Source organism: Toxorhynchites rutilus, chromosome 2 (genome assembly GCF_029784135.1).
Source record: "Toxorhynchites rutilus septentrionalis strain SRP chromosome 2, ASM2978413v1, whole genome shotgun sequence".
In the NCBI taxonomy this organism is placed as follows: domain Eukaryota; kingdom Metazoa; phylum Arthropoda; class Insecta; order Diptera; family Culicidae; genus Toxorhynchites; species Toxorhynchites rutilus.
This window is the reverse complement of record NC_073745.1, coordinates 177,652,101-177,670,315: the sequence shown is the minus strand read 5'-3', so window position 1 is coordinate 177,670,315 and position 18,215 is coordinate 177,652,101. Positions and strand designations below refer to the sequence as shown.

At 40.9% G+C, this 18,215-nt stretch overlaps 1 protein-coding gene across 3 annotated transcripts in view; it reads left to right on the top strand.

Annotated features, from left to right (window-relative positions):
- The window catches only part of LOC129764652 (plexin-B), a 131,521-nt gene that overhangs the window by 27,068 nt on the left and 86,238 nt on the right, over window positions 1–18,215 (top strand). For all 3 annotated transcript variants that reach the window (XM_055763937.1, XM_055763938.1, XM_055763939.1), the window contains exons 3-8: window positions 11,310–11,541; window positions 11,610–11,869; window positions 11,937–12,062; window positions 12,113–12,919; window positions 12,975–14,682; window positions 14,758–15,241. In XM_055763937.1, coding sequence (XP_055619912.1) covers window positions 11,310–11,541; window positions 11,610–11,869; window positions 11,937–12,062; window positions 12,113–12,919; window positions 12,975–14,682; window positions 14,758–15,241 — 3,617 coding nt within the window. The remainder of the gene's footprint in view (window positions 1–11,309; window positions 11,542–11,609; window positions 11,870–11,936; window positions 12,063–12,112; window positions 12,920–12,974; window positions 14,683–14,757; window positions 15,242–18,215) is intronic.

Here is an 18,215-nt window from a genome sequence, read left to right as displayed (position 1 = left end):
CTTCAGTTTTCGAAGGGTCGGGTCGGATACCGTCCTTGTCTAGGATATATCCTAGGAACTCGATCTGAGGTAGCGCAAAACGGCATTTTTCGAGGCGTAAGTGAAAACCATACTCCCGCACACGTTCGAGAACATCGTAGAGGTTCCGATTGTGCTCCTGCCTGGTGCGACCAGTGATGAGGATGTCATCCAAGTATGGCTTGACTCCAGAGATGCCGGCCACCATACTATCGATGATACGTTGAAATGCGCCTGGTGCTGATTTAACTCCTGGAGGAAGTCGGTTGTATTGGAAGAGTCTACGATATGTGTTCACGGTGAGCAGCCATGTTGCTTGCATTTTGAGCAGGTGTGCAAAGCGAATGGACACTCACGGACATAGTGCTGATCTCCGCATTTCCAACAGGGCGTTTTAGGAACTTTTTGGTGCTTCTTCGTAGCAGGATTCTTCTGTTTGCGAGTAACAATGTTGACGTTGCGTGCTTCTTTGCTCTCCACCATCAGTGTGTCCTGCTTGAGGTTGGCCACGCGATGACATTCTTCCACAAGGTTCTCCAGAGTTACTTTTCCTGCATCTTCTGCTGCGTTTTCGTTGGTTTCCAGCTTCGAAATCAATCCGGATGTCCGCATCCCGTGGCGATTGGAGTCCACAGACAAAACGGAGGGCTTTAAATTGATCCGGGGTGAGCTTGGAGAGTTGAAAAGCTTCACAGTGTTTGTTCACCATGGCAGCATACGATGTGAAACCATCCGCATCGCTTTTCGAGTACTGCAGGCACCGGTAACGGCAATGGAAAATTGACTTCTGGCGACCGAACAATTTTTCCGGTTTCTTGACGGTCTCGTCCAGAGTGTAGTCCCAAGGGTGCTTGGGAAGAATAGTATTCACGTACTTCTCGTGTAACTGGGTGCTTAATTTGCGTAGAAGCAATCTCACTCGGGCGGCGTCATCCAGGGCTTCTCCGTCCTTCGTGAAAACGTCCTCGTATCTCGCATACCAGCCGTCGAAGAATCTTGCGTCCGGATCGTACTGGAAATCTTGAATGCCGTTGGCCAGAGATTCGATAATTTTCTCACTGCCGCTGCCAGCCGGATTCGCACGGTTTTCATGATTTTCTATCTGCTGCTGCTGCTCCGCGATGAGATTGGTGGCTGCAGAATCGCGTTCTTCAGATCCGCATCAGACATTTTCTTCAGATGGCTTGAAAGTTGCGAGATGCCTGAGAGACTTCGAGATTCTTCAAATTTTTTACTCGTCGCCAATTGTTGTAGCCGTAACCACGGTGGTAGACTGGTAGTTCGGAGTGACTAAAGCAGGTCTATTTTGCTTGGTGGTTAACTAACAAACTATGTTTTAATCAATACATAAAACTCATAGTCTTCTAAGGAAGCAAGGCCTGCTACATAAACAAACAATGCTTCAATTTATATTCTAGTGTGTAGGTATTGGTAACTACCAAACGTTGCATGATTTTCATTTGTGTGTGTGCGAGCGCTGAGCGTAAACGAATGTTTTTTGTGTTTTTCAAGCGTCAAAATTCTATAAGACCAGTTACATCTTCTGTTGTTTTAGTTGTTTTAATCAACAAATCTGGAAAATGCAGAAGGGAAAAGTACTCACGGAGAGAGAAGAAAAGGCTAAATCGATGCAAAAATCCTCACATAAATAAGGCTCAAAATGTTAAATCTCCTCATCTTATATCGTCACACATAGTAAGACGTCTGAGTTTTGCCAAAGCTCACATGAATCGACAGTGGGACATAGGATGTTGTGGCAAAGAATATTTCCAAAAGAATACGTTTTACTATATACCATAGCGAAAAGTTTTTCAACGTATAATAGGATATCTTCATTGACGATGGATGGTCTTGATGGTTTCAACCAGTATTGGCGTAATTTACGGAAGGAGGAACAATATTTTTCAACCAGAAATTTTGGTGGAGACTCGTGCATGGTTTGGGCGGCGTTCTATGCAACCGGAGCTCAATATAGATTTTACATCATTCACGGATTATATAAATGTACTGGAATCCTCTCTCTTACCGTTTTTGTGTGGATATCGTCACAAAAAAATCACGTTCCAGCAAAACAATGCTATTACTCATACTAGCAAGGAAACTAAGCAATGGATTAAGGACCAAAAACTTAATTTTTTGGACTGACAGGCTCTTTCTCCAGACATGAATCCTGTTGAAAATCTTAGGGGGATCCTCGTACTAAGCGAAAACGGTTTTCACGATTGAAGAGTTCAAGGTCGCAATTTCGGAAACATGGGTAAATATCGAGAAATCCGTTCAGCAGAATTTGGTAAATAGTATTCCAACACGAATTTTCCAGGTTATTAGCCGAAATGGAAAGATTTTCAATTATTGACATGTAAATCAGCTGATCGTTATGACGGGATATGATTTCTATGGTACTAACCACCTGCACGGGTCAGCAAGAGGAGGGGCTGCAGTCCTCATCAAATGAGATATTCCACACTACTTATGGCACCGTCACAATACTCTAAATATCCAAGCAGCGGCTGTGTGTATCGAGAGTGAATGAGAGAAACTAGTACTAACAGCACTCTATTCTTCGCGAACCACCACCCTTCGGAGGAGAAATCCTCACTCCAAGGTCACCGATCTATCGTAGCTGGTGACTTCAACGCAAAACACACCTTTTGGGGATCAAGGCTCATTTGGTAATCACGACTTGCTGACTCGTGGTCGCGTTTTATATAACGTTATCACTGACTCTGGCTATGGTGTTGCATCATGCAGCGAACCAACACACTAGCCAGAGGATCTAGCACGATTTCCGGACCTGCTAAAATTTCGCTGTTACAAAAAAAAATTAATAGTAAACGAATTCGATCGAAGCTCCTTCTGGATGTATCATCTGACTCACCAATACTCCTGGAACTTCAAAGAAAAGGAAGTGAAGCAGACGAATAACGAACTACCAATCAAACCTATGCCTACGCTACACGGCTTATACCGCATGCTTCCCACAGCCGCAGCGAAGAAAACTATTTCTTTTTTTTCTATTTCACTTATTACAGTATAATTTTTTCTTTTAAATAACAGCTTTTCAACCCGTCGCCACTTGAAATGTACGAACACTAGGGGTATATTTCTTCCGGTTAATTAATTTATTCCACTCAGTTCAAGATACAAGTCACAAGAGACCGACTCCGGCCGACGTTTATTCATACAGCCCAAACCGATCAACTGAACTTATCGTTCTCTCTCTCAATACACACATTTCGTTTTGTGCAACTATGATAGGGTTCTAATTATTTTCCCGATCACCACACGAATCAAAATGAAAATCAAACACCGATTGGTGATATGTGCTATCAAAAATCACATCAATGTGAAAAAGTCACTCGGTATTGACTACATCAACGAACAGATGATCAAGGAACTAACTAATCTAGCAATTACATCTCACGAGAATTTTCAACGCGATGATCCATATAGGATATTTCCCACAAGCATGGAAAATTTCGACTATCATAATCTTCTCAAAAGTGTTCAAAAAATTACCCTAATAAAATCATCGCCCGAGATTGAAAGATTGATCCCGATTCATCAATTCGTATTTCGAGCAAAACATGGAATTACTGAACAAGTGCACCGATTGGTAGAACAAATTCGTAAAGTACCATCGAAAATGGGTCAAAAAAGGAAGTTTTCGAGCTTTCGAAGTTTCGTAAATTAGAGTAAAACACAATTCTGATTACGTAGAAACGTTCTCTAATGATGAACACTCGTAAATGTTCAAGGAATTGTTGAATAATATTAGTTTTTCACTGAACTACGATTAAATGAAAGTTGACTCAATCTCACCCCTTAGCAGTGCCACAAATTATCAAAATTTATTCACGAATGAACGAATTAGATTTTTCCCAGTATCGGATGAATTCTCTTCTGTTGAAACTCAACACCATATCTGTCATAATGAGCATAACACAAGAGTCGGGACGCATGAGCTTTGACTGGTATATTGATCGAAAACAGCATGAACGAATTTCGAAAAGCCTGCATTCAGGCACTTCCATTACTGTCAATAATTTCAGGTGATTATCACGAACGTTAAGTTGATCTTCATCGCTTGCAGTGAATTTTTGTTGAAAACGTGTCACCCATTGCACATATAAATAATGGTGGTGTATGTCATTTCCAGGCAATCGTGAGTAGATTCATAAAACGTAGCAAGAGTTATTCTATACATTCTATTGCCGAACTTGCCAAAAAACAATAATTTTGTGTGATGGATTGCCATCCTTCACCATTAATCGATTTTACTCTCAATTGGTGACGTTGAATTTTATGCTTTGATTTTCACTAACACGCAATGATCTTCTTTTTCGACCTTACGAATACCATGACGAAAAGGAAGGTGCAAATGAAAAATGAACTTCATGGCAAGCTGATGTTGATGTTCATTCCACTGGGGTTCATTGACAGTGTTGTTTCATATTTATCGACTCTCGCTTGAGCAGTAGGTTATCAATACAAGGAAGGCAGCAATTCGCTGAATTTGAATGTCGTGAACGTGAATATTTTCAGCACTGCCCCTTAGAGGAGGTGACAATGGGTCAAAGTAATGAATATTACTTTCTATTAACCCTTTCAATACGGCAGTGTGCTCCGTCGGAGTGCTACCGCTGCGTAGTATGTCGACCGATACCCAGCAGTTGGCAGCACGCCACGTTGTTCCCAAAGAACTTTCATGTTTTGCTGGGGATCCAATCGAATGGCCGATGTTCTGGAGCAGCTATGAAGCATCCACGCAGATGTGTAGGTATAATAATTCGGAGAACTTGATGCGACTGCAACTTTGCTTGAAGGGGGACGCAAGAAAATCAGTGAGTAGTTTTCTCCTTCAACCTTCGAACGTCCCAGAGATCATCAATACGCTTCGAGTTCTATATGGACGGCCAGAAGCAATTATAAATTCCCTTTTAGCAGAAGTACGCGCAACACCGACCCCACGACTAGAAAAACTGGGAACCATTATCAGTTTCGGTTTGGCTGTTCGAAATTTCTGCGCTCATCTAGTTTCGACGGGACAGCAGTTGCATTTGGCTAACCCGATCTTGATTGAGGAACTGGTCGAGAAGCTTCCAGCAAACATCAAGCTGGATTGGGCGATGTATAAACAACGAGTGCCGAACGTAGATTTGAAGACTTTCGCAGATTATATGAATGTGATCGTAACGGCTACCAGTAGCGTTACACTAGTTTCCGCTATACTCGAAAAACCAAAAGGGAAAGCGGAGATACATACAATGAACATTCAGAACGATAAGGCAACAGAGAAGCTAGAATCATACATTCAAACAAGAACTGCACGTCCTTGTGTGGTTTGTCATACAGAGGGACACAAACCGAAGGATTGCACAATTTTCAAGTCGAAAACGTTGGAAGACAGATGGAAGGTGGCTCAAGACTTGAGTCTTTTTTTTTTTTATCCAAAATATATATTTTATTAAGGCTCATATGGCGTCAGCCTAACGGGGCCGGGAGTTCAATATTTTGACAATGTTTGCTTACAACTATGTTAGTAATATGTAACCGATTACTCGCGGTTGACTCGAGGTTAGTATTACAAGTGTTCTCATAATTGGTATGTCGCAGTCTTCGATGCTCTATACGTGTGCCCGACACGGGATACTTCCTATTGGGATGCAGCTGACCATTAATCAGCAACGCCCCCTAGTATGTACCCCATATCTAGCGTGGTGCGTCTTTCTCGACTCGAGGAATCCAGGATAGAATGGTCACTAGCCGGCGCAATCATCAGCTCGTGTAGAGTTGTCATGAGCGGTACAACCTTTGGCTCTTGTTGAATGATCAGTGGACTGCACAACCTTCGGCCCGTGCATCTGTAAAGAGTGTGTGTATGTATTGCCGCGACTAAGTAAAAATTTATCGATCGGATAGGAGGGATATGAAACGGGGACACAACGAAGGAAACATCATTAAACGTTGACATCGGCGTTTCTGAGGAACAGGTATATATGCAGCAGAAGATCAGGATCCCGGCTACCTAAGATATCCCGGACGGGTATATCCGATTGTCTGCCTTGTGCTCTCAGTGCTCTAGAGAGCTGAGAGCGAGCAGCATGGAACCGGATACACGACCAGACAACATGCTCGATGTCGTGGTAGCCATCGCCACAATCACAAAGATTGTTTGCTGCGAGCCCAATGCGATAGAGATGCGCGTTAAGGTTGTAGTGATTGGACATAAGCCGAGATATCACGCGAATGAAATCACGACCTACATTCAATCCCTTGAACCATCACTCGTCGAGACCTTAGGGATAATCGTGTGTAACCAACGACCGAACTCATCACCACTCCACATGCGTTGCCAACTTACGAGTGTATACTGACGAGGAATGTGGAAAAATTCATTATAAGCAATTCGCCTTTCAAAAAGTGATCCTTCTAAAGCGCCCACCTTAGCTAGCGAGTCCGCTTTCTCATTCCCCGGAATCGAGCAATGAGAGGGATCTAAGGTAATCTTGAATAATTTTTCGACAAAAACACTCAATAGTTGTCTTATTCTTGTTAGGAAATAAGATTAGCGTTTATCAACTTTCATTGAGCGGATTGCCTCTATTGAGCTGAGACTGTCTGAAAAAACAAAATAGTGGTCGATGGGCAATGTTTCAATGATCCCTAATGCGTAATGTATCGCACCCAGTTCAGCGACATACACGGAACAAGGATCTTTGAGTTTGAAAGAGGCACTGGAATTTTCATTGAAGATGCCGAAGCCAGTGGACCCGTTTATGAATGAACCGTCAGTAAAGAACATTTTATCAGATCTAACTTTCCCATATTCTGCCGAAAATATCGGCGGAATAGAATCGGAGCGTAGGTGATCTGGGATTCCATGGATTTTTCGTCGCATGGACAGATCAAAAATAAACTTGAGTCTTTGTAGACGCTGTTTATATTCGCATGGGAAATGCTGTCAGAAACGGCATCACCGATTGCTTCATCCAGGCGCTCCACGAGAACCGAAAACAGAAATTTCGGCTCCAACTTCTGGCGTAATCTCAGTTCATTAACAACAGCAGCAAGTATTCTTTCGCATTATCCCGGTAGTCCTTCATGCCAACGGTCAATACGGTCAATACGAACTTTCGCATTCTTGGACGGTGGCTCCAACATCTCCACTATGTATGCAGTGGACCAATGGGGTCAAGCGTGTAGAAGAAAAATCCCAGCAAATTCAACTGAACATTTCAGGATTGAGTATGGACAAACAATTTACCATTCGCTGAGTGCAAACCATCGACGGGTTCGAGCTACCACGCCAATCTTTGAATTTCGAGGAATTGTAGACCAAATACCCGTACATGAAAGGGCTGCCAGCTCAGAGCTACAACGAAGCCGTTCCCGGTTTATTGATAGGACTGGAAAATACCAGATTGAAGACCACACTAAGGCTGAGAGAGGGTCGCGAGCACGAGCCAGTAGTCGCTAAAACCAGGTTGGGCTGGGTTCTGTATGGTCGTTCTGGGGATAAAACAGGTACATCTTCAAAGCGAGTTCTGCATATTCGTACGAAATCACGAGAGGACGAGTTACATGAACTGGTGAAGAGTTTTTTCTCTATGGAAAGCATTGGCGTTGCGGTGACTCAGACGAAGGAATCGGCCGACGACATGCGCGCTCAGAAGATTCTTCAATCCACAACGAACAGAACTGAAACCGGCAGATTCGAAACTGGGCTTTTGTTGAGATTCGATAATGTTAAGTTTCCCGATAGCAGACCCATGGCTAAGCGCAGATTGAGGTGCTTGGAACGTCGGCTTTTTAAATTACCAGACTTATACGACAACGTTCGGCAACAAATGACTGACTACATATCAAAAGGGTACGCACACAAGGCAACTACATGTGAGCTGGATGAGATGGATCCCAAGCGGACGTGGTTTTTACCATTGGGTGTCGTAGTGAACCCCAAGAAACCTGATAAAATTAGGGTTGTCTGGGACGCTGCGGCGTCTATACAAAGGGGTATCGTTGAACTCCGTCCTTCTGAAAGGACCGGATTTACTAACATCTCTACAATGTGTCTTGTGTCGGTATCGACAAAGTAAAATCGCTATAAGTGGCGATATCATGGAAATGTTCCATCAAGTGCTCATCAGAATGCAGGATCGTACAGCCCAATGGTTCCTTCGGGACAGTCCATCTGACCCGATTGAAATGCACGTCATGGATGTTGCTATATTTGGTTCAACATGTTCACCAAGGTCAACGCAGTTCGTGAAGAATTTGAATGCGCGGGAGTATGCGGCAGAATATCCAGAAGTATCACAGGCAATACGGGAAAACCATTATGTGGATGATTATCTGGACAGCGTCGAAACGATCGAGCAAGCTGTTCAGCTAGCTCTGGACATCAAACAAGTTCATGAAAAGGCAGGATTCGTTATTCGGCATTGGATGTCCAACTCTGCAGAGGTGTTACAGCGAATCGGAGAGCAGAATACGAAGTCAGTGAAAAGCTTCACGATGGACAAGGGCAGTAATCTGGAACGGGGTTTGGGAATGGTATGGCGAGCACAAGAGGATGTCTTCGTATTCTCGTCGGCTTTCCGCAATGATTTACAACGTCTACTGGAAGAGTCCATAGTGCCGATTAAACGTCAATTGCTGAGCATAGTTATGAGCGTTTTCGACCCGTTAGGAATGGTCGCTCCGTTTGTGGTGCATGGTAAGACAATAGTCCAAGATGTGTGGAGATCCGGAATTGGTTGGGACGAGCCGTTACCGGCGAATATCGTACCTCAATGGGAGCGATATGCAAAACTTTTAGGAACGCTTAATACAGTGAAAATACCCAAGTGCTACTTTACTGGATACCAACCGGAAGCATACAATTCGCTTGAACTGCACGTCTTCGTCGATGCTAGTAATTCCGCATATGCTGCCGCAGCGTACTTTCGGATTCTTGACCACGAATAAGTACGCTGTAGTTTGGTGGCTGCAAGGAGCAAGGTAGCCCCTATCAAGTTGTTGTCAGTCCCGCGGTTAGAGTTGCAGGCAGCCGTGATTGGAACACGACTTATGAAATCTATCATCTCAAATCACACGGTACGCATCAAGCGTAAAATCTTATGGAGTGATTCAGCTACAGTCTATGGTAGTTCGACACTCACCCTACACATTATTGATTGTATTTTTTTTATAGTTTACATTGTCTCGGGACCAAGGGCGATATATTGTTTTATATTTCTTCTTGAAAGCTAATATTTTTTAGATAACATATCTAAAATTCAGAGATGCGTTATTTTGTGTTATTGAGTTATGAGCTTTCAAAATTAATCGAAAAATTATTTTCCCTTTTTTCCCAAAAATTACTTTTTTTTAAATTCATAACTTTTAAACTACCCGGCCGATTCAAATGATCGATATACCAATTTGAAGCCACATGAAATACCATATATGCATACAAAATTGATCCTAGTAGATGTTGTCCAGTCGCTTAGGAATATTGAACGAAAACCGAAAACATGGTAGCTTTGCAAAATCACTCGAAAACGAAAAGAACACCTCTCTGATATTCGGATATGTTATGTAAAAAAAAACCTCTGCTTTCAAGAGAAAATATAAAAAATATGGTGACCTTAGTTCCGAAGCCATGTAAGCTATGAAAAACAATCACAATCAGTAATTACGAAAATGAAAACTGTTTTTTTAAGTGCAATATTTTCCAAAGAAAACTAGATCATTGGCTTTAATTTGATATATCAATCATCTCAATCGGTCCAGTAGTTCAAAATTTATGAACTGCTGAAGGTCATTTTTGGAGAAAAGGGGGAAAAGTTGATTTTTGGGACCACCATAAAATGGAAATGGCCACCCTGATGAAAAAAATTAAAAATATGGGTCTAATATTTTACGATGAGGAATAAAACTAGCAATTTTTAATGCAAATCTGACAATCTTGACCCATTCTCAACCCCACTCAGTGTAAATAAGAGATTATTTCGAAAATATTAAAATTCGATTGGAAAAATGGTCAAAATCAGTGATGACTCATCTGGCAAAACTTTAAAGAATAATTCTATCCAATATTTATAATTTTAGTAGTTCTGTACAATGCTGGGTATGAGATTTTTTCTGAGGTGTTATTTGATGGCTATTTACACATCAAACTTTGATGAATTATTAAGTAATAACTTTTTGTACTACAGTTAAGTATTATGCATTGGAAGTTGTGGAGATATGTCTCCCATTAAACGGCTCACAGTTTCAAAAATATTCGCAATATTTGTCAAGATACTACTAATAGTAACATTCTCCATTTTAAAGTCTGGCACGAAGGACTGCTCTATAAGATTAAAAATGAGCTATCAAAAGTATATGAAATTCTGCGTTCTTACCTATTGGGAAGAAAGCGAAAATTTATGCTGGCGTTCCACAGGGCAGTGTTCTTGGACCGATTCTCTATCTCACCTACACAGCTAATCTCCCGACCGCGTGAAACCCAATGACTACAACATTCGCAGATGACACATCTATTCTCAGCAGTCATGAAAACAGAACGATTGCTTCACAGAATCTCCAGGAACATATAAGGGTAGTGGAAAAGTGGCTTCAAAATGAAGAACTAAAGTAAACGCAACAAAATCTGTCCACGTTACGCAAGTAACATCGAAATCATCGAAAGAGTACAAAATAAACTGTAAGACAAATTAACGGCGCCCCTTGGTACATCCGAAATAGTGTCATACGTTGAGACATATTGATGGCGACGGTTAACGAAGAACTTTATAAAACGAGGAGGAGATATGCGAAAAAGTTTAAGAATCATCCAGGGGTCGAAAAAGTTGCAGCCATGGCTTGGTTTATTGGCAAAACATTATGAAGACGAAGAACGAAACAAGACAAGACTATAATTTCTCAATGGGATGTAGTATCGTTATAAATAAAGATAAACCTTCTCGGACATTTTTTACAGACTACTCACTCGTAGATGAGAAATTTCGTATTGTCCTTATTTCTATAACCATATTCAGTGGTGTCGTTTAGTACTTAAAATTTATTAGGAACAAGTATGAGTCAGATGGTTGAAAAAAATAAATGAATAAATAAATAAATTAATCATACTTTTGGAGATTTCGATACCGAAAAACACGATCGTCAAGTCTCATCTCAAACAACATTGTATCGCGTAGCGTGTGCCGTTCTCTTCTATATATTTCACTATTATTCAACACGACAAGTACTATTTCGCTCGGTTATCGATACCTAATGTAAATAATTTTTTCTTCAACTTCAAGGTGACCATAACATGTCTAGCGGATGATATTGATTACAATATACTGAAAGATGCAAAGATAACACAAGCAGGAATTAAGTTAAGTCAAGATTTGGGTATCAAAAAGGATGACTACGTATTGGTCGCAGCCTTCTCGCCGTCGAGAGAAATTTCAAATGAACCCCAAAGTGCGTCAGCAGTGTGTCTCTATAGTTTAGCCGATATTGAGGAAATATTCAATGAAAATATACATTGTAAGCTTATTTATTATTAACATTCAACATTTCAAGTCTATCTGAAATTTCAATTTTCTCATACGCAGCCTGCTTCAACGGTAGTATAAAAGATAGGAATCTTGGCTATATTTCCGGCACCATAAACGACGGAAAATGTCCTGTAGTAGGGTCTATTGGGAATATTTTCAGCTTTTGCCATGTTGGTCTGAAAATAAGTGGTGTAACTCCAATTGTAGCCCGTTCCGTTTTCAACTTTCCTAATGAATCGATCACCTCTGTTACGACAACCAATACAGGACCGCACACATTGGCGTTCCTAGGAACAGAGGACGGATTTATTAAAAAGGTATATATTATATGCGCATTCAGCTTTCTATAACCAAATAATCTATGGTTGACTAAACGTTTTTCAGGTTCTGATGTCGGGATCCGCAGCGGGAGAGTATGAACAAATCGAAATAGATAGTGGACATAAAATATTACCGGATACAATGCTTTCATCAAAATCTGATTTCTTATATGTGCTGTCTGAGAAAAAAGTACGTAAATTCATATAAATTTGACATATTTTAACAAATGTCTGTTTCAGATAACAATGATGCAAGTCGAACATTGTGCCACATTTTCAAATTGTTCGAGCTGTTTGGAGTCAAGAGATCCTTTCTGTGGATGGTGTTCACTTGAAAAACGATGTACCGTACGAAACGCTTGTCAAAAAGATACCAGCACTGCCCGCTGGCTTTCTATTAGCACTGGTCAGCAATGCATTGATTTTGAGATGGTGTCGCCGGATAAGATTCCGATTAATCAAATGTCAACTGTTTATCTGATTATTAGAACTTTACCTGAATTGCCGCTGAATGCCAAATATAAGTGTGTATTCGGTAACTCAACGCCAATTGATGCCAATGTGACTAACGATGGTCTTGTGTGTATGACTCCTCCGATGGATAAGCGTCCGGTTTTAAGCTCGAATTCAGATCACATCATGGTACCTCTCAGTGTCCGAAGCTCCGAGACTAATAAAGACTTTGTATCACGTAATTTCGCATTCTATGACTGTTCCCGCCACGAATCCTGCAGGAAATGTCTCCGTAGTCAATGGGGATGTAATTGGTGCATATACGATAATAAGTGTGTGTACAATACTTCTACATGTCGTAACACTGGTGGCATTGTTACAAAGGAAGATGTGTGTCCTCATTTCAAGAAGAAATCTCAATTAATTTTACTACCCAACAAGGTACCGAAGGAAATCAAGTTAGAAATAGAAAACTTGCCACGGCCACAGAGCTCCCACACTGGATTCCTCTGTACTGTTAATATTGAAGGTGCTCACATGGTATTACCAGCACGTGTCGAATCCAATAAGTATGTCGTGTGTGAAAAGACACCGGTAAGTACGAATATAATAATAGTTCTATACTTGACACTTATTGATTTTCTTGCAGTACTCATATGAAGCAAATGTAAATGAATACGAAGCAAAAGTTGATGTAAACTGGAATCGTAACCACTATATAGACACAACGTCAATTATTTTGTATAAATGTGATGTTCTCGGGTCACACAGAGAACACGCGGATTGCAGTCTGTGCGTAACACGCGATAAAAAATATCAATGCACTTGGTGCAATAATCAGTGTGTATTTAACGAAACATGTTCTCCTGATGCTCGCTTGAAAGACTGTCCGAGGCCTAGAATAGATCTCATCAAACCTTTGAGTGGGCCGATAGAAGGGGGCACCTTACTTACTATAGAAGGCAGTAATTTGGGCATACGCGAGGAAGATGTACGTGGAAAAATTCGAATTGGTAACGTTCCGTGTGAATTAGTGAGTTATGAAATATCAGTCAAAATTGAGTGTCGAACAGGACCGGTTTCGGAAGAGATGACAGCTTCGATCAAAGTTGGGAACGAAGCAGGTTACACTGAGTCTAGCGTTCAATTTCAGTATAAGAATATAAAATTAACCGGTCTGTTTCCGACAATGGGACCGCAGTCTGGAGGTACGAAAGTTTCTATCATAGGAAAATATCTCAACATTGGATCGACAATAGTAGCATATTTGGATGATTATATTTGTCACATCAATACTACCCAAGCATCATCCAGGAGATTAACTTGTATCACATCAGCTGCACGTTCGCCGGAACACATTCGCACTTTGACACTGTTGGTAGATGGTGCTAATCGTACTTTGAAATGTGGCGATGAGAACCAACGGAGTACTATAAGTCGAAATAATTATCACTATCACAGCCATTATGAAACCTGTAGTGTGTACAATTACACTGTTGATCCTAAAATACTGCAGATCAAACCCTTGAAAAGTTTCATGAGCGGCGGCAGAATGATGACTGTTCACGGTACAAATTTGGATTCTATTCAGGTACCGGAAGTTGAGGTGTATTATGAAGAAGAACGAATAAATAAATCCATCTGTACAGTGTTGAATTCCAATCAAATGGAATGTCCCTCACCGGCCGTAAATTTGAAATTTATTTCGCATATGAAGCATATAGATCAAATTAATGACAATGTAATTGCTGGTGGCAATAAAAGTAGGACACAGAATCGCAGAAGCATAATAACGACAGAATCATCTTTTCTATCAACAGCAGAGACGTTGCTAACTGATAATCCCGCACTGACCATGTCAATCTTTCCATCTAACCAGTTCCTCTCATCGAACGAGTTACAAACAGCTACATCACTTTTACACACAGCAATGACCGCCGCAAATCCGCCAATTGCTTTGAAGATGCTTGAAAATCAAATAGCGTTCCAACTTAGTTTCATCATGGATAACGTGCTTTCAGTGAAGAATCTCAACAGTCACTTTCAAAACTTAAGGTCAACCATGGTGTATGTTGAGGATCCTATATATTTCCAATTTCCAGGGTTCAAAAAATTGTATAAAGGAGACACCCTAGTTATTGAAGGGGAAAATCTTAATATCGCTAGTGATGAATCAGATGTGAACGTTACTATCGGCACCATGCCGTGTAATGTCACTAGTTTGGCTCTCACACAGTTGGTTTGCACACCGCCTGATCAACAACCCTTGCCCACTGATGAAAATGGAAATGAACAGACGTCTCAAGATTTACCGTTAGTAGTGGTGCGCGTGGGTCAGAATCTCCGTTTTCAAATAGGTAGGTTCCATGTTGAAAGGACACGCGAAATAAATTATCCAAACAAATTAAATTTTCTCCTACTTTTTTTTGCAGGTTACTTGAAATACGAGCTATTGAAACCATACACCTTTTCACATGTTCTGTTCGGAATTATTGTCGGTACAATTTTGATCGTAATATCATTGGTTGTTATACTAATCATCTACCGGCGGAAAAGTACTCAAGCGGAACGAGAATATAAACGCATACAGATACAGATGGATACCTTGGAGAGCAACGTCAGAATGGAATGTAAACAAGCTTTTGCAGAATTGCAAACGGATATGACTGATTTAACAGCGGATTTGGAGAATAGTGGGATCCCTACCTTAGATCATGTCAATTATATCATGAAAGTATTTTTCCCTGGAGTCACCGATCATCCGATATTAAACTCGTCTAAATTTCGTTTAAACATGCCTCGAACCAACTATGATCAAGCAATGTTGCAATTTGAGCAACTTATCAACAACAAAGTGTTTCTTCTGATATTTATCGAGACGTTGGAAGCACAGAAAACGTTCAGCATACGTGATAAGTAAGTAATTGATTTAATTCAAGCTAAATATGGGCGTTGATTCGATTAGCGAAAGCGAAAGTACTGGTCGTTTTTACCGTTTCGCCGGGTTCCTTCTAGTCCACAGGGATTACTGCTTGGTTTAAACTTTATTGAAGAGAGACAGTTAGTTGGTTTTATTGATTAGAGGAAGATTATTGAGAAGGTGATAACCGACAGTAACACACTGAGCAAGTGATGTTTGCGCTGAAGACACCATGCGAGGGATAAAAGCTAGAGCGAATGTTTCCATGCATATGTACTGAAGAACTTGCACTCATAACGTTAAAAAGCCGTGAGAATATTCCGAAGAGAGTCTAGCAATACTCTCTTGTCCTCTGAACGTAAGCTGTAAGCTGTATATTTGCTTCAGTAGCATATGATGTTCACGGGCCAATTTGCCGTTGAATCATTCAGATTCAGAGAAAGTTACTGAATCTGAATGTAGATATTTTTTCTGTCCTTTCAAGCGCATTCCATTTGAGTCAGCTAGAACAAATATGTTAGAATTAGATGCGACCCGTATGTCGCACTTCTTTAAATTGGTCGTTCACTAAATGTGCCTACTTTGGACAGTTCTTAAACAGGGCATGCGTTAAGGGGGACACAAAGGTCACAAAATATTGAATTTTCGCGATTTTTTCATTTTTGACGTAGGACTACGTCTTTCATTTCTATACCGGGGTGTAAAATCAAAGTTTCGAAAACGAAAGCGTTACGCCGGAGACCGAGATTTTGAGCGTTAATAGCTCCTGAACAACTGAACGAAATGGTATGATAAACACTTTATTCGAAAGATAAAATGTCTACGCGTTATATACTTGTTACTTTTCATCCAAAAACTTGTTTCAATAGCCTTAAAATTGCTTTAAAAACAGGCTATTGAAATCACCAATCGGTATATAAGCGAGCGCCGCTCGTAAACCCACTCGGTTATAATTGAATAGCGATTGGAGTATGTTGTCGCTGTTGTGATGAAGCTAACTTCGTTTATCATGAAAGCTCTGATGAACGGTGTCACCAAGAGCCTGTTTGTGCACCTTGGGCCAGAAGGGAATCCATCAGGAGGAGAGTGATGCCACGGTTCCGCTTGAAACATCGGAGCAGCCGCCACAAGTTCCCCTGGGACTTGAAAAATACATTCATGCGAAAGAGTTTATTTTAATGTTTTCTATCCATACAACACTGCAACCAAATACATTTGGTTTTGTGATTTTTCAATCAATCGCAATTAACAGGAAAGCTTCTGAATATTATTTTTCCCCATCTGTAGATGATTTTCGTATCCAATATTGGATGCATAACATGAAAAACGGAAAATTTTTCACATCGCGAAAATCATATAATTTTATTATTTGCTTCCTACTCATATAATGCTGCGACCAAATACATATCGTTTTGGATTTTTTAATCAAGTGCGATCAAAGTAAGACCACGTCTTTCGGAAATTTATTTGAGGTGCAATGAATCTTGAAGAATTCCCGCTCTATGCGCACTGGCAAACGATGTTTACTCAACAATTTCTCAAACGAGAAATGTGCGTTGTGAGACAGGATAAGCGAACGCAAAAACGACAAACGAGAGAAAGAAATGTTTGGAGGTTGAAGAGATTTGGCAGAAAACATCTTCATTTTATCTTTCCAATAATGTGATTATCCTACCACAGAAAGAGATTATTAATGCTCAAAGGAGGAATCGAGTCCTCCGAGGAAATTACCCAGCGCAAATTAGAGTCGACTATCGATTGCGGCATTCGTACACAAATAATTTTATAATGCAGTTTCATCAAGGTGATTTCTTCGATATGGGGAAATATTCACTACATCATGTCATGTATTTCATATTTTTCACTATCAAATCCATATCCATGGCCCCTATCGGTATCGAATTATCATCGACACCACGATTTTCGCTAAATGTCCCTTTCAGTTCGGCCTGTAAAAAACTTTTCTGAACTCTAATCCATCAAATTCGGAGCCCTGAAAAGGGCCGTTAATTATATGCTAAGCTCATATAGCACGCCCTCCTTGGATTCGACGGGCCAGCTGAATGTCCTTGGGCATGATATGACGCGTTTTGCGTGGATAGCAAACAATATGGTATCTTCGAATAGGCATCTTGCAGCGTCATAATCGCGGAACTTTGAAAGCGCAAATCGGTTTTGAAGTCCTGAGCAATTCCACGAACCAAATGCTGCAAAGGTAAATTGCGGATCAACAATTCGGTCGACTTCTGATAGCGACGAATTTCACGCAAAGTTCCCGGTCGATAGCGATGTGGCTTTTTGAAACACTTCCTGCGACTGGTGCGCTTATCCGAGCTGCTTTCGTGGTGCCCTACCACCGAAAGACTAACGAGCTGTTTGCTTGGTCCCTCAACAAACAAGTCCTCACGATGAGAGAGTAGAGTAAGAAATGAACGAAAGCAAATGAAGCGTGATATTATAAACCATAAAAGTATAAAATGTAAACCCCACCCTCTTTATTATATAAGCTTACTGTATACTTACTTCGATGTTATTCGTTTCTCTCTCAGGGTAAGCTACCAATATAATAAGGGTGGGGTTTACATTTTATACTTTTATGGTTTATAAAATGACGCTTCCTTTGCTTTCGTTCATTTCTTACTCTACTCTCGCACCGTGAGGAAACGTTTGTTGAGGGACCAAGCAGACAGCTCGTTAGTCTTTCGGTGGTAAGGCACCACGAAAGCAGCTCGAATAAGCGCACCAGTCGCAGGATAGGAGAAGAAGCCTCATCGCTATCGACCGGGAACTTTGCGTGAAATTCGTCGCTATCAGAAGTCGACCGAATTGCTGATCCGCAAGCTAGCTTTGCAGCATTTGGTTCGTGGAATTACTCAGGACTTCCGCGATTATGACGCTGCAGGAGGCCTATTCGAAGATACTAATTTGTGTGCTATCCACGCAAAACGCATCACATCATGCCCAAGGACA